Source organism: Trachurus japonicus, chromosome 13, assembly GCF_045865225.1.
Source record: "Trachurus japonicus isolate A0001 chromosome 13, Traja_1.0".
Lineage (NCBI taxonomy): Eukaryota > Metazoa > Chordata > Actinopteri > Carangiformes > Carangidae > Trachurus > Trachurus japonicus.
The window spans coordinates 33,758,117-33,784,639 of NC_140919.1; the positions used below are offsets into that span (position 1 = coordinate 33,758,117).

The following is a 26,523-nucleotide window of genomic DNA, read 5'->3' on the forward strand; positions in this document are numbered from 1 at the left end:
TTAGGAGCAATTAATGTGTAGGTTTACTGAGAGAAACTGGGTTTTACTCGACAAATAGCCTACATGAGAAAATATTAAATGTAGGCTCAGGAGAAACAAACAGCGCATCTCATTAGAGACCACCAGCCAGACAAAGAGGCCAATTAAAGACCTATAAAGGGAGATCAGAGGGATAAAATGGTGTGAGCAGTGTTTCAGCTTCTTGACTCCTCCTGCGTGGTGGAGGAGGCGGGACTCGGTGCACCTAAACAGACGGAGGGGTTATGCATTGTGCTCAGTGTGTCAGTACTGCATCCACAGAGGAGGAGAGACGTAGAGGGCCACACAACAGCACCGCCGGCCAGAATAAAGCCTGACTTTGCAGAGAAAAGAGGGACGGACGCACGCACGCACACACACACACGGGATCAATCTGCGATCACCTCGGCACCGTTCATCTGGACTGTGTTTGTCTTGCGCATTGGCTGCCATCAGTCTCCGGGCTGCAGGAGGAGAAGCTCGGGGAGGACTCGCCTTCTCTGAATAGCCCGATCTGTCGCGGTGGCGGAAGGGACGTGATATGAACCCCTCGTCGGCTTAAAACGGCAGTGCAGCTGGATACCCCCCCGCTTCTGGAGGATCGGACAGACATTTAAATCCTTAAACCTGCAGCTGAAGGCCCGGTAATTACCCACAGAATCTGCAGCGATGCCCGGGTTTGACTACAAGTTTCTGGAAAAGCCAAAGAGACGGTTCCAGTGTCCGCTCTGCAGCAAGGCGATGCGGGAGCCGGTCCAAGTGTCTACCTGCGGACACCGATTCTGTGACACCTGTCTGCAAGAATTTCTAAGGTAGCCTACAATGTGTGTTTTTTTTGTGTGCATGGATGCGTGTGTGTGTTAATCAGTGTGTTTGTGTGTAGAAAGGGGGAAGATCCACCACCTCTCTGAGGGCGATACCGGAGTCTACAGCCTTGTGTAGTTTCGGTCGAGCAACAGTAAATAAAGGATGTGTAGGTGTGTCCTCTTCACCTTTCCACATTAGAGTCCCACAACACAGCACAATACAGTGCGGTTTGAGCCCCCTCCCCCTTAGGTTCAGGTGTGTGCTCTCCAAACATCCTCTCTCCTCATGTCAGACAAAAACAACAGTGGCCATGAGCCATGCAGGTCTTTGTTATTATGACAGGTATAGCCTAGGAGGGTTTTTTCTTGTTAGGACCAAATGGCGCACGATATTTGAAATTGTGCAAATGATCATTTAGGCTACTGTCTTTTTTTTCGTTTGTCTGTCATGCTGTGGTGTCTGTGTCCTGTAGAGGGCTCCTGCCTCCTCATCCTGTCTATGTTTTGGCTCAGGGGTGGCTGAGTTTGTATGGGTTGTGGGTGATGAGGTGTGTGTGTGTGTGTGTGTGTGTGTGTGTGTGTGCCTTGAGTCCAGGATTAGACCTTCATCAGTGTCAGTCAGATCGCTGGGGGGCCACTGAGGGACCTTTCACTCCGAGGTCACCTCCTAATCTGCAGAACACTGAAGTCTATGTTAAGACTTGTAGAAAGAAAGTCTTTGTTTTAACTTTGAGGATGACATCGTCTCAAAACAGTCACTAATTTTCACACACTAAAGAGAAAAGCATGCAATGTACAGAATTAAACTTTTCATACCAATGGCAATGCAGGCAATGCCCGCAAATCACCTGAGGTCACATAATTAACAGATTTTCCTGGCTTTTGCACTGTAAAGTATCAACTTGGGCTGGAGTAAACATGACAGTTTTTTCAGAAAAGTGGTCAAATTGTTTGCACTTTTGTTTAAAATACTTAAAGCTTCAAATTTTGTCATCAAAACGGCTGCCGAATCATTTTCTGTCAATTGACTAATCAGTCAGTCCTCTATTCATGTAAGTTCTAGTGTGCTGTGGTCTATGGGTCCCTTATTAAACTGTTGTTAACAATGGAGGTCAATAGGAGGCCTGATGACAGATTTTCGCCCTGTGGCACCAATAGGAGGTTAATCAGGACATGAATGGAGTCAAGAGCTTCATGTTGATTTATCTCTTCATGTGTTGTTAAATGGGACACATTTGCCAGGAGGAAACAAGCTCTGCTCTGTCTTTGAGGAGATGTACATACTGTTTTATATCAATTAGACTTTTATTGTCTCGTCAAAACGCCTGAACTAAGAACATATGTGCATCCAAAAAAAAAGTTTGTCTTTGAATTGTTTTGTAGAGTTAAAGATGTTGTCGATGTATATCAGTTCACACGTGTCTAGTTTACATATCCTCTCATTCTAGAATCTGGAATAAGCAAATATTTGACAGTTGAAATTTTCAATTTTCTCTTTACTGAAGCCTTGATTTGACAAGAAAATGTAGGACTCAAAATAGACACTGCCCTATTCCTGTACTGTACGAATGACACAGCAATAAAAGCTTCATTCATTTATTCATCTGTTATGAATGAATGTGGATATTCCTTATTCACACACACAAGCGTAGCAATGTTGTTATGGTTACTGAATCATGCATGTCTAGATAATTTACAGTAGGACAGCAGGCCCTGTGTAGTATTCACCAGTGTTGACATGTAGTGTGATATGTATCAGAGCTTACGAGATGACGTGGAGAAAGATGACTAGAGAAAGACAAAACAAAAACTGTTTGCTCACCTTTTGTAGATAAGGTGACTGTCTGCACTTCCTAAAGAAGCGTTTTGCATCACATTACTTCTCCTCAAAGCTTTAATGCTCCAGAATACAAGTTCAATATAGCATTTTTATTGTTAGATTCAGTTTTACGTGTCATGGAAATGCTGTGGTTATTTTTCTTTGCCGGATATCTACTTAGAAATCAGCTCAGTCTGAGTGGTCTGCAGTTGTTTGGAGTTTCATTTCATTTACAAAATTGATCTTGCTGCTGTTTAGCTAAAAGTGGCACTGAAAAAAAAGATATCGAATTATCTTCAGTTTCACTTGATGAAACTTGAATATACCCTGAGGGAAACTCAAATAAAGAAACCAACACTTGGCATCAGGAAAGTGGAATTTCTAATGAAAAATGATATCAACGTGTTTTGCTTGTCACGACCCTCTGTCAGGAAAACAGACAGGAGGGAGGTGGAGATGTGGACTACTGCTGTGTGAATACATTAACCACTCTGTCGTGAGTTGGTGGTTTGTAGCTTGAGTCATCAGGAAGCCTCCTCTGGTTTACTAAACAGCAGCAAATTGCATCTGGCTGAAAAGCTGAAATTTAGATGAATAAAACGAGCGAGGGAGGATCGGCGCTCACTGCTGATCAATGAGTTTGGCCTGACGCTTTGTCTTCCTCATCCTGCCCGCCTCCGTGCTCATCCTCCAGTTTATGCTCCTTTCTTTTTTGACTCCCACAGAGTCACTGAATTTTACCAAAGTTTCACAATTTATGAAAGTTTTTAGTTGAGTAATTGTGTGCTCCTGTTTTGCTGTCAGTGCAAATGTGATGATTCGTCCCTGTCTGTCTGAACTTCATGAACCCAAGACAGCTGCAGCAACACCTTGAAAAACAGCAATTATAGGTCATTAATAAGAAGTTTTGGGTTGCCAGGTAGTGAAAACCCTCATTCAGTTGTGACTGAGTGTGCAAAAGTCCATTTAACAATATAAAATGACAATAACACTCTTAATTAAGTACTATAATGTCTCTTGTGGACACCCATGTGTAAACAGCTGGATAAAGAGATAATAAATGACAAATGCAGTAACACACTCTGGTAATATAATTTTTTCACAAATATCGTGCATGTAAAAACACCTAAAATGTCCCTATGTTTGCACATAAGTACATTACAGTAAGAAAATATATAAATTCAGTGACGACTGTTTAAGGATTATTAACACTGAAGCAATGTCATGCAGCAGCATTCTTCTGTGGCTTGTTGCGACAGAGCGCTGAGTGAGCTCTGGAGACGGCGGCACAGCCATCAGTGTGAAAGCGGGCAGACTCAGCTGGCAAGCCTGGACTGGATGTTACACAGCCTTCAATAATTACAGCAAAAAATAAAAAAACCCAGTTGCACAATGGGCAAAGAATTAGCTAACGACTGTCTGTCAGCCTCAATAAACTTGAACTCCCATCACAAAAGACGCAGGCGCTCGTTGGCCAAGAGAGCTGAAAGTGGCCTCGGCTGGCACACTGCATCAATTAAAGAGAAGACATTAATTGGTCTGTATGACAGTGTGGCTGAGAGTAGAGGAGCTGTATCTACTGTAGTCACTTTTTTTGTATAAACTTTATTCTACCTCAGAGGTAAACCTGAAACTGAAACAAGTTGGCCTGTGACCTTCTGATCTTATTGATTAATAGCAAATCTGAAGTTACTGTATACATATAAAGTCATTAATAAAGATACATAAAGAATGTTTTATAATGTTCTTACATCTGTTTAAAACCGTAATACAAAGTTTGTCACTATACTGCCAACTGTTATCCTCTATATATCAGTTTCCACCAATGGGTATCCACAGGAGGAGTTATAGTTGTGGACAAGTGCATTAATAAACACTTACGCTCACAACTATATTATAGTCTTTTAAAAGCCAAAGAGTGTCCATATACAGTATGGCATATAAATGCTGGGTAGAGGGAGTATAAATACTTTCAGAAGAAGTCCATCCTGTATTTTTGCTTCAGAGAAAGTCCAAATAAAGTGAAGTATCCCTGAGAGGCTCCTGAGGAAACACATGAATTGCTCTTACTTCACTGTGTCAGAGCACTGAAAAGAGCTGGTGTGTGCTTCTGTGTCCACAGGCATGTTAGCATGTGATGCTAATGGGCTGTGTTCCCACCCTGGGGAGGAATGTCTAAATACTCTGCAGCGGCAGCAGCGGCAGCAGCAGTCCTGGAGGCTGCCCCCGCTCTGAGGGAGTCATGGGGTAAAAGCAGCCCGGCCCTGTAGCTTTAACACAATCTGCAATCACATATGAGTCACATGCTTTAACAATTGAGTGTGTGCTGAGCGGGGCGGGCCTTTGTTTTAACAACACTGCCTCTTTAATAAAGGAGAATAACACTTAATGGTATGTAACACAATTTCCTTCTCTGTGTGCGGGCTAAGTAGGGCTTATTGCCGTGCCACACATGCCAGGTCTCATGGCTCATCAGTCCTGGGTCTACTGAGCCAGAGTACTGACTCGCAATGTGACAGTGGTGTCTCTGTGGGGATGATGCAGTGCTGTGCCACGGCCTTGACAGGGGTGTAATTGGTTTGTTCGGCTCGGGAGCTTCTTCCTAGAGCCCTCCACGTAGTCGTATGTAGTGCAACTGCTGACTTACCCGGAGTCACGAGGAGCTCCGAAGTGGGCCAATATGAGAATTTTTCATGGCTCGATTATTCGTTGTCCAGAAGCCAGGGGAGTGTTTTTTGGAATGAGCAGTGATTCATTTTAACTTTAGTAGTTTTTTTTCTCTCCTCAGTGATGGAGGTGATACTCATTTCTTCTGCTGCGCTCTCCCACGTTTTTCTAGTCTGAATGCCCTGGCTCACAGTCAGCAGCATTGTGAGCACCACAGCTGAAAGCAGCCACCCCCCCCCCCCCACCTTCCCTCCTTACTCTTCTTCCAACAGCAGTTGTCTGTCATTTGAATATGTGTGGTTTGATGTAGTGGGAGAAAAAAATTATACTGGGTTTATAAGGTGAGACTAATGACTACAGAGTCTAGTGATTAGCTTCATTATTTATTTATCTACTGGTTGTTTCATCACTGAAATCCAGAAATCATAATTCCCTACATGGCTTCTTAGAATAGAAGTAAGTAAGTAATTGTCTTAAGTGAGATGCTCGAATCAGAGACTATTTTAAGTTGTTTCACTAATTTTGCTTCAAAAATTGTTAGGCTAATTAATCAATTACCAAAACAGTTTCAGGTAATTTTCTGACGATCATCTAGTCATTGCTGTTCTATTAATAGCTTCAGTTACACATAAATACTTGAGACACAGGGAAACAGCTTCCCCACTTCTGCACAAAGGTACAAAGGAAACAAAATCCACCTCCCAGTCTCAATGCTAAGCTGAGCTAAATGACTGCTGACTGCAGCTTCATATTAACAGACATGACCATCTCATTTAACTCTTGGTGAGAAAGTCTTTCCTTAAAATGTTGAAAAGACAGCACACAAGAATTTTTTTTACATTGTTCGGACTGAAGAGTTGTTCTTATTCATTGTATGTAACTGATCCATAAAGGATTAGTTAATTATTTATTCACCATTAAAGTTTAAAATAGAGGGAACCTTTACAAAGGCTGCTGTATTATACATGTGGCACCAAAAGAATCTAAGAACAGATGTGATTAGAGACGCGTTTAGTTGTCTATAGCCAGATTTATCTTCTCTAAACACATGATAAATCCACTTCTGTCCATTGTGCATGCAGCCGTGCAGAAGGACGTATAGAGAGCGACACTTCAGTCACTGTGATGGGGCGTTTCTTAAAGGGCTAAATGGAGCTGTGTTGCATTGGTGCCCAATGTTGTGTGTCAGCCTGGCACTTGAAGCAGCTGGGGCTTTGTGTCTCAGTGGGTATCTGTATCTGAATAGGACCAATGCCACGGATGGCTGATAAATGACTGTGTGTTCATTACCATCCCCGTCCCTCAGCCCCATCACAGAGACATTCACAGTCCCCCGCAGGTGTCCTAAAGGCTGCACAGGCGTCCTGGGTCCGGATCCGGAGAGTTCTGGGGGACCTCAGTGTCCCATCCTTCTCTGACGACAACGGCGGTCAGTGAGCTGCGCACAGAGAGATGCTGTGTTTAGCTGAGTGAAAGCCCTCAGGCCTCTCCGCTCTGCACTTTGAGCTCTGTGAAGGCCTCTTGGAGCTGTGCGCTGAGGCTGCTGTCAGCTGATGTACTTGGGGTGACAGAGTTGGAAACAGCTCAGTAAATTTTAACACATCAATGCATAGAAGGAGCCACTCACTTGGAGAAGGGAGGACAAAATAAAAGACGCCTGTGAGATACAGCAGCATTTGTGTGAAAGAAGAACAGTCAGTGCTCTATACTCTTGTCTAAACATCGCTACACTTCCATGATGCTCAGCACCTGTAAAGTCAAGGGACAAACATGCTGTGAAACTGTGCCGCCCACTCTTTTCTCTTTATCTACCTGAAGTGAAAAGCACGGAAGTTAGTCAGTGACTGAACGCTCCTGAACTTTACACGCCACCGCACTCCTGGACTTTGAAATGTATGATTATATGAGAAGTCACTGATCTTTAAAGTTTAACGTGGATGTGTTTACTTCCCCCTGCTTCAGACGTATTACTCTAATCTGAATTAGAAATTATAGATCTTGCAGGAAAGGCCCTTTAACACCAAACCTGATGGAGTTTTCTTTCAAAGTATGGACTGTGTGACTCATGATCTTTGGTTCAGGTTGGGTAGTATTAAAAGATATTCGACTTGAATCAAAGAGGACTAAGAAAAGCTGAAAAATATTTGCAACTGAGGAGCTGGAACCCAGAACCCAAAAAACTCAGTTTACCATGATATGAAAGTTAACAAATTCTAACACTCGAGAGAGTGAATATTGGACATGAAAAATGAACTGTGTGTCGTCCCTAGTAGGAATGATGGTATTTTAGCTTTGATGTGAATTAAACAAAATGGGCCCAAGTTGAGCCTGGGAATGTAATCCAAGCAAACAACAGGAAACGACCCCAAATCACAGTGTTTTATGGATGTAAGGAAATGGATGTTGACATCCGATAGCCAGTAATTACCCATGTTTGGAAGGCATATAAGCCAGCATGAAAACTGAACTAAAACAGCAGTTTTGACCCACAGCTGGTTTAGAATTGGTGTGTAAACACCAGAGAAATTATACAGACAGTCCAGTATTTCAGTCACTGACTAACTGTGTCAGCTCTTTTGTTTACATGCCCTGTTTCACCTGTAAACAAAGAGTCCACTTTTTCCCACTGTGATTTTAAGTAAAGAAAAGAAAAGAGAAACACTTTATTTTGTGGTCTGTAAATTACTAGAAAGAATCACAGAATTTGAACAGAATTACATTGAAATATAGAGTGATAAATCACTTTCACTTGTTACTGCACTAACTTTAAGCCTTTTCCTGTATGAAGAGGATCGCAGGTGATGTAAACTGGCATTGAAATTCATTTGGAAGATTACAAGAACACAACTAATTAAACAACTAATTTTTTAGACATTATCAAGACATTAACAGGAAATAATGGGCCTCTAAATGTGGTTTAAAGAAAACAAAGAATTATTGTGACTATACTGTACATTTGCAGAGGAAACTTGCTTTACTTTATGCACTTGTAGTTTGTGGATTTTCTGTGAAGCGTTTGTTCTCCTAAGCATTTCCACTGAGCTGTCCCTCCGTCCGCCCTCTGTCACCCCAGAGACGGACAGATACTGTAGATGTTAGCTGGTGTGCTTCAGGATAAGGTAATTGAGGCAGTCTCTGGGGAGGAAGCTGAGAGGCTTTAGAGATGCAGCTGTGGTGATGACATCGTTGGGAGAAAGTGTCCTGACCATTTCACACAGCTGCACACAAGATGTTATTGTTATTATCATGGATGTACAGAAAAAAAGGAGGGGCCCTTTAAATTCTCACGTGGCTTTCCACTAATTCATCTCTAAAATCAATTTAATGTGACAATCCCAAACGCTTCGTGGTTCCAGCTTTTCAAACGTGAGAAGTTTTCTTAATCATTTTCATAATTTTGACTGTTTAGCACAAACCAAAGAACCCATTCATAAAGAAAATAGTCAAGATAAATCCATAATAAAAGAAACATCAGTTGCAGCTCTAGTTCAACAAAATGCAGAAATGCTACATGTGACTAACTGCTTCTACACAATGTGCTATAGTATGTTTACTTGAGCAGGATATCCGAGTACTTCTTCCACCACTGATTCTTCTCATCGGTGTGACGGGGCGTCTCTCAGTGAGTCACTTTCAGGTCACATTTTCTGTTGGCTGAGAGGGAGTTTATTAGTGACAGCCCGTTCAGGCATAATTCTGCTTTTCAAAGACTTCTGAAAGTGATTTTATTTGATTCTTGAGCAAAACAGCCTTGAGACTTCAGCCAGTTGCAGCTTTACAGAAAAAAAAACATCGGAAACACTTGCATGTTTTACAAAGAACCCTTGTTGACTCCTACATGAACCGTGACTTTGTCTAAATCTGTGACCGCACGAAGTGTCATTTCACTTGCTATGTGGTTGACAAAGGTATGAAAGGCAATTTGTGGTTTCAGAGAAAGTCTCAAAGCTGTGACTCAGCTTCCACACACCTGAATCACTCGCAACTTCAAATTACCATTTGACCGCATGTTACTTGCAAAGAGCTGAAAATGACATCTCGGTGGTTTACAAGCTGGGTTACCAGTTGAGAAAAGCTCCCACAGGCCCCCCAGTGCCCTTAAACTCCCATGTTCACCAGGTGGCAATTTAAAATGTGGTAATGTAATGAATTGCATGTTTTGTTAACCAATGTTACTATATCAGGGCAGACCTGCAACTAATAAAGTAAATTTATATAGGCTACATATTCCTAAATGTAGTGGTGTTTTACCAAATTACCACCATAAGGGCAGAGTGTTACAAAATCAGTAACATGGCCATAGAGGTTTGGTTGTTGTGTATTTGGATTTTCAGTCTTACGTTCGGGTTAAAGTTTTAGGCTATTGATTTAAAACAAAACGTTTTAAATTTGCAATGTGGGCTCAGGGAGACCCTGATGGTTTTTGGTCGGTTTTTGTTCAGAGAAAATAATTAATCAACTAATGAACTGGAAATTGTCATCATTCCTGAAATGGAACGTGTAGAGGTAAACCCTACTCTTTATAGGTTTTAATTTTACTCATAATAATATCCATAAATAGGCTACACAATGTGCATTCAGGTGCCAATAAGAGCCAGTTATGGACATGCCCCAACTTGCCCTCCTCTATAAGAGCTGCTTTAAAATTAATCTCTCAGCCTTTTGGGCCAAACAAAGACGGAAAACATTCCAGCTATGCAGTGAAGCACCTTGCCCCTCACACAGCGAGCATGCTGGGACCCAGCCGCCAGACCCAGCCCTGCTGCTGGATCGCAGCCAGTTGGCCCAAATCTGAGAAGCATGGCTAGTGCTTACACGTGCCTGGGTATGCATGCTATGTGAAGCAGCTTAGATAAAGGTATGTTTATCATAACACATACTACATCCTCGCTGCCTGTTCCCACCGCAAAACCATGTGAGCCCCCTCCGGAGGTGTGTGAGGGGTGTTAATGACCATTTTAGGGTTCAGCAACCGATATTGGAAGGTATGAGGGTTCAAATCCATTTCAGTGCTTAGCGTGGTTATTTCTGCACTCTACTCGCTATTGTGTCAGTTGACCCCCCTCCAATCTGTTTGTCTTGTGAACAGGTCACTGAGCTGCAGAGAACAGACAGAAGCGGTGTGCACACATGTCCAGACTCCCACAGAAATTATTGCACCTTTTTGTTTTTTTGAATATAATTAATTTTGTCCCAAACTGAGGCTTCAGTGTTCATCAGGGCCAATAAATTAATTAAATCAACACCTAAACACAACCTACCTACTGTACACTTCTGAATTGCTCGGTTTTCTCACTTTTTCTTGTTTGATGTGACGATAATTTAAGTATCTTTGGCTGTTGATTGGGGAAAAAAAGCTATAGCAACAGCAACAAAATCTTCTTTGACCTGTTGTGTTATTATTGCATAGTAGGCCTACTGGAGAGATTTGTCAATGAATATGAGATTTATCATTTTTAAGTAAAATTGACAAATGTTTGTTTTCTTCCAGCCTCTCAAAAGTGAAAATTATCTTATTTTCTTTGTCATACACAGTAATAAACTAAATACAGTTGTATGGATTTGAATGATTCTCACATGAAACAGTTTCTCATTTAAAGAAATGGATGTTGAAATATAGATGTTCTGAGAAATGAGCAAGTTTATGAGGTCATTTCTCTTGAACTTGACTCAACTGATGATCCAAACAGAGGTGATGACTTCTTGTTATTCATATAGGAAGTGAAGTGTACACATCAGCTACTTCTATGGGAACTTGCCTGGGTTAATATATGGAAATTAACAATACCCAGTTTAACAGTAAACCATCTGATGCTGCATAATTCTACACCATGTGGACTGTGTCATGTGAAATGTTCCTGTGATGAGAGCCCCTGTTTGTATTGGGGAGTTGTCTTTAGGAGCGGTGGCCGCTGCAGTGGTTGCTGAGCGGACAGGAAGGCATGTGAGGAATCTGTGTCTGAGGTTTGAAAGGCGAGCAGCTGGGAGCGGAGCACGGAGCGAGGGGAAGTGGGCGTCTCGCTGCCGGGGCACCTGTCTTCAGTGAAAGGCTCCTCTGTAGAGCTGAACAGGTGTCGGCAGAGCAGTTAAGCCCTTCACTTGAAGTGAACACACTGTGAATTATCGCCATTTATCCACAGGGGCCACATCAGTGTTAAGGTCACTGCTCAGTTGCCCCTCAGCCTTTCCGCCCCATTTTTTTTTTTTTTTTTTTTGGAAGCAATGGGAGCTTCCTTCCTGCCAAGACTCTTCCATCTTCCCCTCATTAGCTGGTCTGTTTACTGTGGTGGTCCTTTAACCAAACAGCTCAATGACAGTGACAAGTGCATTAACTCCCTTGTGTTGGTTGTGTTGGGTCTCAAGTTCTCACTCGCAGCTCATTTTCAGATATGTCAACACAGCGTTGACGCTCTCAAACTCCTTCTTCCTCCCTCAGCGCGGGCCAGCTATTGATCCCATGAAGGGAAGTCGCTCTGTCAGGTGCACGTCCAGATGGATCATTCAGTCTAGTCTTTCAGGATGAAGGAGCACTTGTTTTCTGGACTCTGCCAGCTCACCGGCCATGAAAATTAATTGAGGCGGTAAACACCTCATTTGGTAACTAGTGATTGTTTGTGGCATTGATTAATCTGCCAATGACTTTCTCAGTTAATTGAACTGAATCAGAAAAGTACCAAAGTTCACTTATTTAAAAAGCTTTTTGCTGAGCTGATAATAATGAAAGCATTCACAGATAGCATCAAGAAATTGTATTATTATCCTTTAAAAAATAATGACATATAATCTACTCATCCTTTTAGGTATGAAATTAAAACACAGTAAAAACAAACAAAACAGTCAAATACATAGAACTCAATCACACCTCTGCTTATGTAAAGAACTTGTTGCAGAAAGTAAATATAATGAAAGAAAATTAAGCAGTTGTCACAGTGCACCTTATAATTAAGCTGACAAAATGAAAGATAGTCAATTTTCAGAAAGAATCTCCTTTTTACGCAAATGGTTTATTCTGACGAGGAACGGGTGACATCTCTGTTTTTTGCCAATTCCTCTTTTCTATTTCCTTCTTTGGTCCCCCTCTGCTCTTTTATGCGCTAATTGAAAAATCTTGTCATTTATCTCATTGTTGCTCCCAGCAACAGGAGCAGGTTGAAGAATTCACGCTAGTCGAACAATGCAGCTGAGGCGTTGTGAAACAAAGGAGGCGATTTGACGTCAGCACCTCGCCTCACTGAACAAAGAAATTGCATCCGCAAAGCTGAGAAGTGGACAACTGCAGGAGGCACAGCTCAGAGCTGGCTCACAGTCAGTCAGAGGAGGGCATGTGCATGCTGGGGGCGGATTCTCTATTGTTTTGGATTTTATCTCTGCGCACTCTACACAGATTCAGACTGATGAGGAAAAAGCAGGAGCCACAGCATAGCAGCGGTGTTATCGTAGCAGCTTGTGAGATGAGCAGCGAGCACTGATTATTTATTTTCTGTGAATTAGTGCATGTCTGTGTGTTCATTGTCTCACAACGGCTCCCTCTCTGTCTCTCTCTCTCTCTGTCACAGAAATACACACACACAACCCTAAAAAGCCCTCACCTTCCCTCCCAGTTACCATGGACACAAAAGCACAGGACCTGAAATTGTCACTGCTAGTGATGTGCACACCTCACATACCCGAATCAGCTCAATGACAAATCAGGAAAAGGAGCTTTTCCCTTCACAGCTCAGTGGAAATGCAAATAAACTGGAGGCTGAAATTCACATTATATAAGTCTGTTTTCCTTTTTGATACCTCAGAAGAAAGTGAGGCATCACTCTTTGAAGGTAAGCGGCATCCAGGAAGAAAAGTTAAGACGAGGCTGAGAGGAAGAAAGTTTCCAGTGTTTCTGCCTGAGAGGAAGACAAGTGACTCATGACACATCAGACTCATGGCTGTTCTTCTGATAACGGTGAATCAGAGCGAGGCAGGTCACAGACTTTGACAAGGGAAAATCCAAACCATTATCCTATCTCTTTTCTGCAGTGTGTGCAGTTCACCTCAGACGCTCTGACACAGTTCATGTGATGCAAAACCAGGTGTGCTAATCAGTTTCTTTGAAACAATCAATACATTAGGGTTGGTCACTGTGTGGATGTAGACAAACTATACTGGTTTCAGTGGTAATTGGACTCTTCGGTAATTGATGGATGTGTCACCGAGGGCATCGCACATTTTTCCAAAGGTGTTCTTGTGGGATCAGACCAAAATAACTCCCTCACACAGCAAAGCTGATAATGGTTTACCCACACCTGTTATCTCACACACACATAGCAGGTCAACTAGAGAGGTATGTTTATGGAGTGGAGGCCTCATGCAGGGAAATTAAAGGCTTTCTGACTTTCTGCTATTACAGTACCAGCAGTTTTTTTTAACTAGCAAACTGTAGGTATGATCACAGACTACTGTGTGTCATTTCCTTTTCCGGTGCGCAGGGTGAACAGGTGCAGGTTAATTAAAAGCTCTCTGGTCCATAAGTTGTTAGTGGTCAGTGGGATTATCTGTGCAGCCCACCTGCTGCTGGTGGTCAGAGAGGAAGGGTTCAAAATGAGGTGAAATAATCTGGATCTGATGCAACAATTACATTCTTGTGGTCTGTATTTGTTGAGTGTCAGTCTGGCCGTAGATACCTATTGACTCAAATAAGGGCCAATAAGGTTTTGAACTCGTTAAGCGATCTCTTCACCATTCATCGCTTCACCGAGGCAACCAGACTCACCCGATGTTATACCTCTCTTGATACTCACAAATAATTCCTCTTTGTCGTTGTAAATTAACCTTTGTTTCCCTGGAAAATCAATCTCTGGTCTTTGCCTGCAATGGGCTTAGGCATTAAAAATATAGATTCCATAAAGAAATGAGCTGGGGCACTCTGCTTACCAACTGCATAAAATGTGATTTATGACAAGCGCATGCAAAGCCACGGCTTGTCGTTCTACTCTCCTGGTGCCATGAGTTCATGTGTCTATAGGTGCTAAATCGTGAAACTTTACCTTGAAGTGGCTGTGATTAATGCCCTAGCTCTGGTGGCCAAGTGTGGAGTAAATTCTCATTAAAGAGAAACTGTCCCACTTGGCTTCTGGGCTGCATGAAACAGATCTTGGCGGTTTCGAAAGCCATAAAACAAACCCCATGGAGAGCAAAAGGAGGCCGTTACACAGGAATAATGTGCCGTTAGAACCAGCTAACAAGCCATTGGCATATTCCTCTTCATTCTTCCACAGGAGCTTAGAGTGTCTTGACAAAAAGACATCTTGACACTTAATTCGCGCTGAAATCCACACCACTTAATTTAGGCAACGGCTCGTGAATTATCCCACTATGGGATGACCTCATACACAGCGTCTTAATTGGGTAAAGGAGCATGAAACCTCTGGATGTAAAACCCTTTTTTAAATTTTAATGACTTTTTAACACAAACGCCTTGTGGGATTTTGTGTCAGGATTGATTTTTTAAATCTTTATTACTGTGAGGGAGCATAACAGAAACACTCCAAGCCGGAACCAGTCATGACTGATGAGGTTTTGTATTTCAGGATTGCACCTTCCCTCTTTTTTTTTTTTTTTTTTTCAAAGGAGGTTAAATCGAAAGCAACTGGACTTGGTTATTTGTCTAGGAAGACGTTTCACCTCTCATCCAAGAGGCTTCATCAGTTCATGTACGCATCTGACCAGGCTGGGACTGGGACTCGCTTTGCGTGCTTGAACGCATAGTTTCCTTGAATTTATGTGTGTGACTGATGTCTCAGCTACAGTAATATAATAACTTATCAAAGAAGTGTTATGCTTTGTAATAATGATAATAACTCTGGTACCTTTCTATACAAAGTTACAAAGTGCTCCACAGAAAAATAAAAGCATATAAGACAAAGAGCCTGAGCATAATAGAGAGAAGGCTAGATCAGAGTCAGGCTATAGCTGGTGCTTTTCTTTCTTTTCTTTTTTTTTTATAAACTAAGCTAACTACTGAGTTATCCACAATGTGCAAAAACGTCAATACACTTAAAAGCCAAGTGATTGCTTTTAATAAATGAAGAAAGAATATAAAGTATGATACTGATGCTTTGTGAATAACACACCTTTATTATTGCAGAATGACTGAAAATGCATAACATCCTCTTTCTCTTACTTTGATAAACAGTTTGTACAATAGCCTCAAGTGTGCTGCTCCTTCCACACTTAATCTGTATCAGTGCTGTGATTTCACGCTGCGCTTCTTGATGATTGTGACTCCAAACGCTGATTCATTAATGCTGTTTGAAGGAAAAATGAGGCGCCTGTGTCTAGCACTGCTTTTCCAGTGCCATATGCATACACTTGGCCAGCAGCTCTCCTTTTAATAGGCCAGGCGATTCCTTGGCAATCTCAGAGCCCCTCCGTCCAGCGCAGGCATTCAACAGGATTAGTGTGGGAGTGCCACAGCTCCTCGAAGCCAGCCACTGTCGCTGCAGATCGCCTGTTTGAGCAGAAATCTGCCCTCTGAAGCTGAGCTAAAATTAGACCAGCCATCTGTGATTAAAACAGCTAAAAGTCACATGTGTCTGGAGAAATTTGTAGCATGTAACTTCTTTCATTTTGGCTCAATCGGTGAAAACCAGTCGATCCCTCCTGTTCTTTTACAGCATTTGAATCTTCACCAATGTGTGACAGTGGGTAGTAAAATGGAGATTGGGGTGTTTCACACCTACTGCAACCTTGACAGCAGCTTTTAGCGCTTTTTTTTAACAGACCAGTAGGTCCTTCTCACATGTACGAGATGTTAAAGCTCAGGACTCTCATTGATCTCCCTGCACAGTCCTCCACCCACTCCGTCCCTCCACAAACCGCCCTTCAGCCAGATCAAACGTAAAGCATCTCCTTTCAAGCCCTACTTTCCTTTCATGTTCGCAGTGCAGGCCCTCATGCGTGTGCGTACGCCTCCATCTTTTTGCTGTGTACTGCGTGGGTGAGGGTGACGGCATCATGCATGCATGAGATCAGCTCCCGGTACAATTGATGGGATAGACTAACTCTCTGCCTCTCAACCCCCCACCCTACATCCAGATCAGCAGCAGTTAATGAAAGTGGATTGATTTTTCTGCATACAGCGTATAATTTGCGGGATGAAATCACCAGGAAAACAAAAGATCCTACAGCATCCTATTACATTTTCTGTGTTGTTATCTGATTGCTTGTCCAGCACAGTAGAAAATAATCTGTAGAGGTTTGAAATTGTGTAGATTGAAATCCATATAATTTCAGGCAGTTCTTTTACTATTCCTACTGTAACTGTATGGTAACGTAAAAGACCAGCGTTCACCTACTGTAGTTAAGCTTAGCTTACCAACAAGTCTGGCTCCATCACAAGTGTCAAGTGTAAAACAAAAATGTTAAGGAAGAGTTATTGGCCAAACTATTTCTTGGGGTCGGTGCTGGTGGATGAAATTTCTTGCCTTTTCGCAGAGTGTTACCTATTTCCACAGGTCTGTTTCCTTGCTTTAAGTTAAGATAACTAGCTGCTGGCACTAGCTTCACGTTTAGCAGACAGACATGTGGGTGAACAATTTGGCACAAATACTGTATGTGCATTCCACAAAATGTTGAACTATTCCTCTAAACTGCTATACTAAACAATATTACAGTACTGTGCTATTGATATAGTCCTGAAGCCATAACACAAGACATAAAAGCCCTCCTGAATCAGGAAGATATACACTTTCTTGCCAGGAGGAAATTGAGACACAAGCTTTGATATCTCAAACTATTCCTTTCAGCTCTTATTATCATTGGTGTTAATCAGGATGAAGTCCTGAAGAACTGATAGCTATAATCTCATAGTCAACAAAAACATCCTATGAGCAGCTGGATTAGCATTTCACATTTTAACGCTCCCTCTCTGATAAAGACTCTGTGTCAAAGCTTGATCACACTGATGGACGGAGATGGATGGAGGGATGGAGGAGTGCATGGGGATTATAAATACTTGTAAGCGCCATCTCCCCTCCTCACACACTTAAAGATGGATTAGGGCATCTTGCAGGCTTCTGCTCAGCCTGCAGATGGCTGCTCCTCCTCCCTGTGACCCTCCCTTCATCTATTCATCCATCCTTCCTGCTTCCTCCCTTCCTCTCGCTCTGTTTTTGTTGCCAGCTTGTCCTCTGGCAGGTGGCTCTTTCCTTTACAGTTTGCTATCATGTGCAGTGAGTCTTAAGCTGCACCTCTGGCAATTTTGATGAGTCATGTTCTAATCGCTCACAAATTCAATTTGACTGTCTGTCTTTGCCTCAACAGCTTCTCAGAGCTACTTTAATAATCATGCAAACACAACTATTTTTGTCCAAGAAATGCAGGTCTATTTCAGGAAGGAACAGTAAACATAACAATGTAAAAATGCTGCCTTACCAAGCATTTATAATCGGAGGAAACCTTATTAATAAATTGTGTTAAAAGGATTATTACGCCATTAACAGCAAAATGTGTTTATTGAATGTTCATCATTAGGAGATCTGTTTGCCTATATAGTCTATAGTAGTTCTGAGGTATAGGGACATCTATATGGTCCAGTTGGTCACTACTTTCCATGACGTTCATTTATCTTAAGGCAGGACCCTGCAGTTAAATTGAATGTAATACCCTGGTTAAGGAATGACAGACAATCAAGGCACAACAAGGTCTTTATTATTTATTGCATGGAATTTAGGACAATACATTTGTTGGTCTGGTAATAGAACAGATTAACTAAAAATAAAATAAAAAAATAAAATATCCAGACATCATTGGGTTATTGTTGGGTCAAAATATAAATGAGCTCAATCAAGGTCCTTATGAAACATACAATCAGCACACAGTAATATTACCCTTTATCTGCAGGCTGCTTCACCGTGAGGCTGACATTTAGAAAAAAAACAAACTGAGATTTTGTTAACCTTTGGACGCTTTATAGCTGTGTGAACTCGCTCGCAGATGGCTCGTGCTCACAAATGTCAGCATGGTGAGGTGAACTGCAGGGAGAAATGAATATCATTACATAAGTGATGACGGCATGAGCAAGGATGGCCTCAGGTGTCCTGACTGTCAGGATCTACAGTGTTTGTGTGGTAGTAAAATTATCTGTGCGTAGGAATAGCGGAAACAAAATCCCAGTAGTATCAAAATCCACTTTCTTTTGTTCAGGCTTTGTAGACAGTGTAGCTCGTAGTAAAACCATCCTTTTAATGCTTTTCTATCTCCGTCCACATTCTGTTCCAGTGAGTGTGTTACATGAGGTGCTGGAGATGAAGCCAGGGAAAGAGGCCAGACACCCACCCACACACACACACACACACTCTCTCTCTCTCTCTCTCTCTCTCTCTCGTAGTAGTATCTTTCTTCCACTTGCATCATTTTTCTTTCCTGCTTTGGCAAAGCAACACAATAAAAATAGTATTTCTATGAATAAGGAAACATAAAATAGAGATTTTAAACTGCACTTAAAAGTTTAGCTCTGCTTGATTTATATAAATTTATGTAATCACCGTGAAAGCGGTTTCATTTTTTCTGCCTGTCTTTTTAGGTTCTCTGACACTGAGTCAGATGTAATTTATTTCTCCCTTGTTGATGACCATGACCTGCAAACTGTCAGCCATTGTTAGCCTACTTCACATGAAGCAGCTGCCACCGGCTGTTAGTGACCAGCAAAGGAAGTCGGATGGGATTTTACAGGTGTCATATTCCTGACAGATGTGAGCCTCAGACCTAAACAAAGTAGTTTAGTCCATCAAAAACCTGAATGTAAAAAAATATATAGAGGGCATTAATGTCTTTTTTTTTTTTTTTTACCAGAATTAACATTTGAGTTAGTAATGTATGCCTATCTTTGGCGCATTCATATGATAAAGAAGCTGTAACTCAAATTTATGTACTATCTCAAGCCTGCTTTGCCAGATGGGTAGTTCTACTAGCTGCTTGTGAGAACAGTGGGCAGAATTCAGCAGATGATCCCCATGTGTGGTGAAATATGGTCAGTAATTAATGAGAAAATTCATACCTCACAAAATAAGGACAGAGCAGATTGGAACATGATTAAGCACACAGACAACGACCTCCAGAAGATCTACAAAATTACAAAAGGACGGCGAGTCACACTGGCCCTGTTCTTTCCGGCCCTTCATCCTTAGGATTTAAGTATCCACTACTTAAACAGATGAAAGGGTTTAGGTGCTAACAAGACAAAACAAGTCTTTTATCTTCTGTGGCTCTCTATACAGTAACTTGCTTTGTCTGAGGAAGAAGTGGAGGTTTTTGTGAATCAACCCATGATTGTAACCACTTCCAGTGGATTACAGTTTTGCGGATGATAATTTTGTCAATATTGATCGAACTGTAAAACACTTTCTTCTATTTTTCTTTGTGCAGTAATGGTAGACTTTGCTGATTTTAGTGTCTGATATTTTGAAAGGTAACTGACAGGTTAGGTTTATAGTGGCAAACTCTTGTGAACTCATTTAGTCTGATTAAGTAAGTAGGTTTCTACTACAGTAGGTAGCAGAAGAGACTGTCACCACAATTGTCAGAGAGCTTATACGCAATATAATCTCTGACAAACCACAGGTATGGACAGCTTATCTTGTAGGTATTAAATCCCACACAAGGAGCTGTCATAGCATCTCTCTGTGTGAATGTCCCACACAGAAAGCCTGTGAAGCAGCACTCGATCCACCTGTGGGCTGGTGTGTCATCACACTCTGTGAAAGTAAGACCTGCTCCTCCCTTTTCAGACAAATGAGAGGGCTGCAGAAAGCTTCTCTGAAAGGCGGATCAGCCGTAGGCGAAGGGAGCTCTGCGCTCACGGTGTATCAGGTTCCACAGGTGCAAACACCGCCCAGCTTCAGCCCCATCACTCGACCTCATTTATAGAGCATCTGTAGTCAGCACTGACTGCTCACATGAGGGCGTTAATCCAATCCAGTCATCCAGTCACAGGCCAAACACCTTCAGCTGCTTTATTGTCCTTCTCCTGTGAGGAAATTGTTTTTTATATGATTTGTCAGTTGGATGAAAAGCTGCTAAATTGGATCGATCTGTAGGGGCTATTTGCCGAGTTATTTCTTTTTGCATTGAGCTGAGTAGAGAAAAGTCCTTATACAAATATGCTTGTTCTTTATTTCCTTTCCTATTGTCTCAAAATGCAGCAATGCTTGCATTTCTGTTGTGCGCTGCTGCTCCAAGTAGCTATTTTCATTTGGAAGAAATTAAGGCAAATTGTGGGTTGTGGTCAGACAGCTCCAGAGACAGCTTGGAAAACATAAAAATAAACTATTAAATCTTTGGAAAAACATTTAACTTTCTTTTTGTGAAGTTTCCACAATTAAAGTGGCAGTAGCTGCCCAATGTCACACATCATACATAACTGAAATGTCAGAACAAAATGGCTTAATACACTGGTTTCTCCCATACTCACTGTTTAGAAGTGCCTTATACATTCAGTGCACTAGGATTGTTAATAAAGAACCCATACAGCCATAGCCTTTGCATAATGTGGAACAGGGACATAGTGCAAATTACATTCAGGTGATCCTAAACTATCTCTGTATCCTCACATTAAAACATAGTTGGGAAACTGAAACAGTTTCCATGAACGTAGCTGGAAGGCACTGCAGCTGTGAGCTTAGTAAAGACTGGACGCAGAGGGAAACAGCTAGTGTGGATGTGCCCAAAGGTAACACTATCCACCTACTAGCAAGCTCATGTTTATTATGGAAGTATATCTCCCCAGATTGTCCTTAGAGGAACGGTCAAAGAGCTGCTACAACTAATGGAGCTCTTTTCATAATGAATTATTTTGTTGATCACTAATCGTTTGGTTTCTAAAGCATCAGAAAGTCTTTCCTATAGGTCGAGGTAACGACAGCAAATGTCCTTGTCAGCAACGGTCCAAAACTCAAAAGTATTAATTTTACTATAATGTAAACTAAGGAAAATCTGCCAGTAAAATCCCATCAGAGAAGCAAATGTTTGGCTTCTTTGCTTGAAAAATGACTTACATAATTAACATTCTGTAGATTGATTAAGCAGTCAGCTAATAGTTGCAGCTGGAGCCAAATGAGGTATCATGGATAAAGTTAGACATCACACACTGATGATATAGAAGAATATCAGCCCAGCACTATAATGTCTGTTCTCATTACTGTTTAAAATAGTAGGCTCAGAAGAAGGAAGTCATGACTGCACACAGTCTTAAACACATAAACCCCAAACCAGATGGATTTGGGGGATTACAGCAACTGTATCTGAGATAAAACAGAATTCCTGTTTTCTCCCTGCTTCCTGAGAGGAGACAGAGGGAGTTTGGTTTCAGCTGTGAGACCAAAAGCCGGCACACAGGGCACTAGAGGAATTTAAGGGTTTGTTTGTGTATATAAAAGTTAATCCTGGTTATAACTTGAAAAGACACAAAAGTTAGCATGAGGATGAACATCAAAGCTGGTAGTGAGCCCCTGTCGGAGACGAGCGGGGACCTCACTCAAGGCTCCTGTTTCATCAGTATCAGTATCAGTCAATGAGAAAACCCCTGGTGGGACAAAGGTTAACGCGCCACAGACTAGTTTTTGGTTTAAGTTTGTTCAGTGCGCCTCGACTGTCCCGCCTGTTACATTTGCAAACACAGGCAGGTTTGTTTAGAAGTCTCTCTGTTTGGGTTTCAAGGTTACTCAGTGGTCCTGGTTTTGTGTGGAGGCAGCCTGTCACCTCAGTGTGTGGCCTGCAGCCCAGTCGCTGTCGCTTGAAAAACACCCCTCCGCTCTGCACCGGTGAGATTAAACCTGAGGGATTTGTACTTCTCACCGTCTGCCTGTCAGGAGCCGTGCGCACAGTGACGAGGCATGTTGTGACGGCTGTCCTCGTGGTATCAGCTGGATGAATGGATGGCTGTTTAATCTGCGCCTGAAAAGAAGATTTGAGGACAGGGAGGAGAAGGGGCAATTAGAGGGCGAAGGGATTTAGGGTCCAGAGCAATGATGGGTTTGACTAGTGGGTGCATTTCACCTGCAGACGGGCAAATGTGTTTTCTACAAGCTAACACAGTGTGATAATGTTTACGCTCTTGTCTGGCAGTGCATTCGAGGTGATTTAAACATGATCATCTCTGGAGCAGAGCAGCTGTAGAGCCTCTTCTGCTCTCACGGTATCAGAGGAGGCAATGAAATTTTAATGAGGTGATTGTGTTATACTGTATGCTGTCCAGTCTTAAGCTGCTCCCCTGTGACGTCCCGGCACTGAAACACTTTATTTACCAGCCTGTCGCTCTCTGAATGATCATTGGCTAGACTGTGAACTGAGGCCAGAAATGTGTGGTGAAGAAACATTTATGACAAACTTGTTTTAGAGGATGCTGACTGTTGAGAGGTGCAAGTTCCCACTTGTGTTGTACACAAAGGAGTGCCCCTTGGGCTTTGTCTCACAGTTGTGTTTTCCCTTAACTAACTGTTGTAGGGCCACACCTAACCTACAGATTAAGCTCTATTGTTTTGTTTTTTGTGAATGTATTAATCGTTAAGTCTAGAAGATGGTGAAAAATTCCCCTTCTGTTGTTCAGCTACTGTTGTATTAATCGGTTTACTGATTCAGTCGTTGTTAGTCTTAAGTTAAACCTGTGAACAGAGCAGAAGTTGAGCTCAAATGACTTGTTGTAGCTATCCCTTAGAATAGAATAATCTCTTGATCTATAGAAAAATGTATTGGTAATTATTTGCATCAACTGTAAATTATTTCATGTAGTGACAACACTGGGCAGCCATGCCCACAGCTCAGCGTGAAGCTTGATGCTAACACTAGCATGCTAACTCTCTTGCCTCTTTGTGGAAGCACTCACTAGTCACAGAAAATACTAGTCGGTGAAGATGGTTAGAACTGGACCAGATCTGTGTTGTATCGTCTCTACCTTCCACTGCTAATGTGCTGTCACAAACCGTCAGTGAGTTGGACTCCCGAGAGGCCAAGAGAGCGGAGCGGTATTATCAGCGATGGGGCCGAACACATGACTGTGTGGCTGCAGGAGCTTCTCTGCGACCACAGAATGAATTATCCTGACAGTCTGTGACTAGGCTCTTTTCGCCTGTCTGCCTCTCTGTGCGTCAGATACGGGGCCCAGGCTGGTCGGGGGCCTCTGGCGGTCCCCTGTCCTGAGCTGAGAGCCTGTCGCTTCTCATTTCTTCTTACCGTTGCAGGCGGTGCCCTGTAGCCGATACTTCTCCCACCACAGCCTGAGATGATTCCTCTGTGATGGCGATGAGCACTGTAAATGATTTCACACTACACATGAGATGCTGACTGGGCTCTCCCAGCCTCTAATCGATTGACCCTCTTTTATAGCCCGTTGTGGCTTGTTAATTGGTATCCAGCTCCCTGCTGACACAGTGACCCTAATGGAGGAGAATTACTGCTGTCTCGTCATGCATTAACCCCCCTCCTCCACCCCCCCCTTTCATCAACCCTGGCTCCCTCTCAGGCCTAACCTCTGCTCTCACCCACCCCCCTTCAGCATAGTCCATGGCTTTCTCAGCAGCTGTGTAGACGGAGAGAGGCGCACATGCACAGCCGCCCTGTCACATGTCCCTGTGCCTCTGGGAGCTGCGGTCAGGTGACACGGCAGCCAACCAAATGAAAGCACCAAGAGGCAAACACTTCTGTTTGTATACCGTTGTCCCTTAATTAGTGTAAACATAATTTAGACACTATCTGGGTTATCAGAGGCCTCTTGGCACAGGAGGTCAGATCAGGCCTCAGGGCCTGACTTCTGAACACGTTTCTCTACGTCTTTGTTTGCTAGAACTATAGTGATATTTACATCTCTTTGCTTATCTACGACTTTTTTACTCTTTTTCACAAAACAAAGCATTCATAATCTGTCTTTCATTTTCTTCAAAGGGGTCAAAAAACAAATTTGCCGTCAAACCGTCAATTTGTTTACAATCAAATAAAACTGAGAAGTAGCAAGAGTAGCATTGTTTACTGATATCTCAGAAGATATTGCTTTTTTGATTTGTTTGTCTTTTTCTTAAGTAACTCATTTGTGCATGGGTGTCTTCGCTGTGCAGCCACACACATAGGGTCTGTGCAGCAGCTCACCCCTCGTGGCTGCTGCCTCCATTATTTACACGTGTGAATATTTCATGATGACATCAGGGTAGGGACTTTGGGAGGGAGGGCTGCCCTAATGAGCCATGGCACTCGGTCATTTAACCCTAAAACAGGCCACTGAGGGCTCCTCTGTGGCGCCACAAAAACTTCACGGGGGTCTGTAGTAAAACAAAAGTTCAGGTTTTATTTTGGGTTAAACTCCTGCAAGAGAGGAACAAGGAGAAAGAACAAAAACTTGTCTCGCTCACGCACTGGCAGATTAGCAAAACGTCTGTTTTTCCCGAGGTGGAGCCTCAAGCATGAAGGCCAGGTTTACTCTGCTTTATTCTGAGGAAACAGAAGCCTGCTGAAACTAGCACACTCTCATCTAGACTGTGAAACAAGGGCAAAGTACGTATTCCACACTCGAAGCTGTGGGAGAAGTGGTAAAATTATCTGTGAAGTGGAATCCACAATCATACCTTTATGTAGCCTATTATAGATAAACAGATCAGGCACCAACTTAGTAGTTTTTTCCGCTGTAGTAATACAAGTCTATGCAGACGTGTGCTCTAAGGGGGGAGAAGATGAAAGAACTAATGTCCTTAAAGCCAGTGGCTCAAAGATCTGACTTTGATGTGCAGCGTGTTTGTACGTCACATAGTGTGATGAGTCAGAGAACTTCTCCCATTAAGAGCGTGTTTGATGAGACAGAATGAAACTAATGGCAGAGCAGCTCTGCTCTTCCAGGCTTTTAGCTCCAGTTCCTCAGAGTTAGTAATCTCACTGAGCGCTGAATGCGATTTAAAAAATGGCTGATCGTCCTTGTAAACATTCTGTTATATTTGTTTTGTTGACAGTCATCTTTTATTATGAGTAATTCCTCTAATAACAAAACTTTTTTTCCTGTTGTTTATTGCAGTGAGGGGGTCTTCAAGTGTCCAGAGGATCAGCTCCCATTGGACTATGCCAAGGTGAGATAACATGCACACTTTGGGTAGAATATATGAATGAAATATTTCCCCCTAAGTCAGACAACAGCAACAGCAACAGCGTTCTTATTTACAGTAAAACAATGGAGTAAAAAAATAGTCAGAGCAAATTAACAGCTATTGGCTCCATGAAGCACAGCTGTGCTTTCACCCAAATGCTAATATCAGCATGCTAACACATGCACAATGGCAGGTGAGCGTGTGAGCAGGTGTAGTATGTGCAATCTTCTTATATTAACATAAAAGTATAGAGTTGAGAATAACATTAGTTTTGTAGGTTTATCATCAATCAGGGCAATAGTTAAATTCAAACACTTACCTTATTAAGGTGCTTAAAATAAATCACAGAGACAGTCAGTCAGTTCATCCTCAGAGTATCTTGAATGTTTGTAAATTCCTGGACTAAAGTGGTGAGCCGGCAACGGAGAGCATATAAAATCAAAATGGATTTTAGAAAAAGAAGATTTCAGGAAAGGCTTTCAGATTATGGTGTGATTGAAAAAGACGTCACGGATGTTGCACAATGTAAATAAACTTGTGTTCACTGGTCCAACCTGGAAAAAATGCAAATCAGAGAGGAGAGCAGCTCAGAGAGCTACATAAATATAATCCCACAACAGTGGATGTAGACACAGTTGGGATCTGACATGCAAATTGTCAGATTTGAAGAGGAAAAACATTTTTTGCCAATGAATCTCTGGATGACAAAGGATGAATAATCTTTGTTTTACCCCAATGGAGTTGCATTTCATTTTATTACAATGGGAGAGAAATCTGGTTGGTTGGTTGATCGGATAGAAATATGGAGGACAGGTTATTAAAACCACTACGATTTTCTCTGCCAGGTAAATCTCTCCCTGTCCAGAGAAAGAAAACAATATCCACATTCCACCTGAACTATTCTTTTCCTTGTTTTGTAAAGGCGGGTTAATCAGATTGTGCCTTGGGGGGGTGGAGAGGGGGTGATAATCACTAACTGTATTCAGTGTCAGGGGATGTCCCTCACATGTGTTATCCTCCTGAACTATGCATGAGAGACTGTAAAACCCTATCAACAGACAGTAAATGATTGTCGCTTTCTGTGAGGCTTTTGGCACCGATTGAAAGTAGGCCGCTG

At 42.2% G+C, this 26,523-nt stretch overlaps 1 protein-coding gene across 1 annotated transcript in view; it reads left to right on the plus strand.

Annotated features, from left to right (window-relative positions):
* The first annotated feature begins 246 nt into the window (after positions 1–246).
* Positions 247–26,523, plus strand: part of traf4a (tnf receptor-associated factor 4a) — a 34,800-nt gene continuing 8,523 nt past the window's right edge. The window contains exons 1-2 of the mRNA XM_085796104.1: positions 247–830; positions 25,337–25,388. Of these exons, the coding sequence (XP_085652230.1) occupies positions 688–830; positions 25,337–25,388 (195 nt within the window). The 5' untranslated portion in view covers positions 247–687. The remainder of the gene's footprint in view (positions 831–25,336; positions 25,389–26,523) is intronic.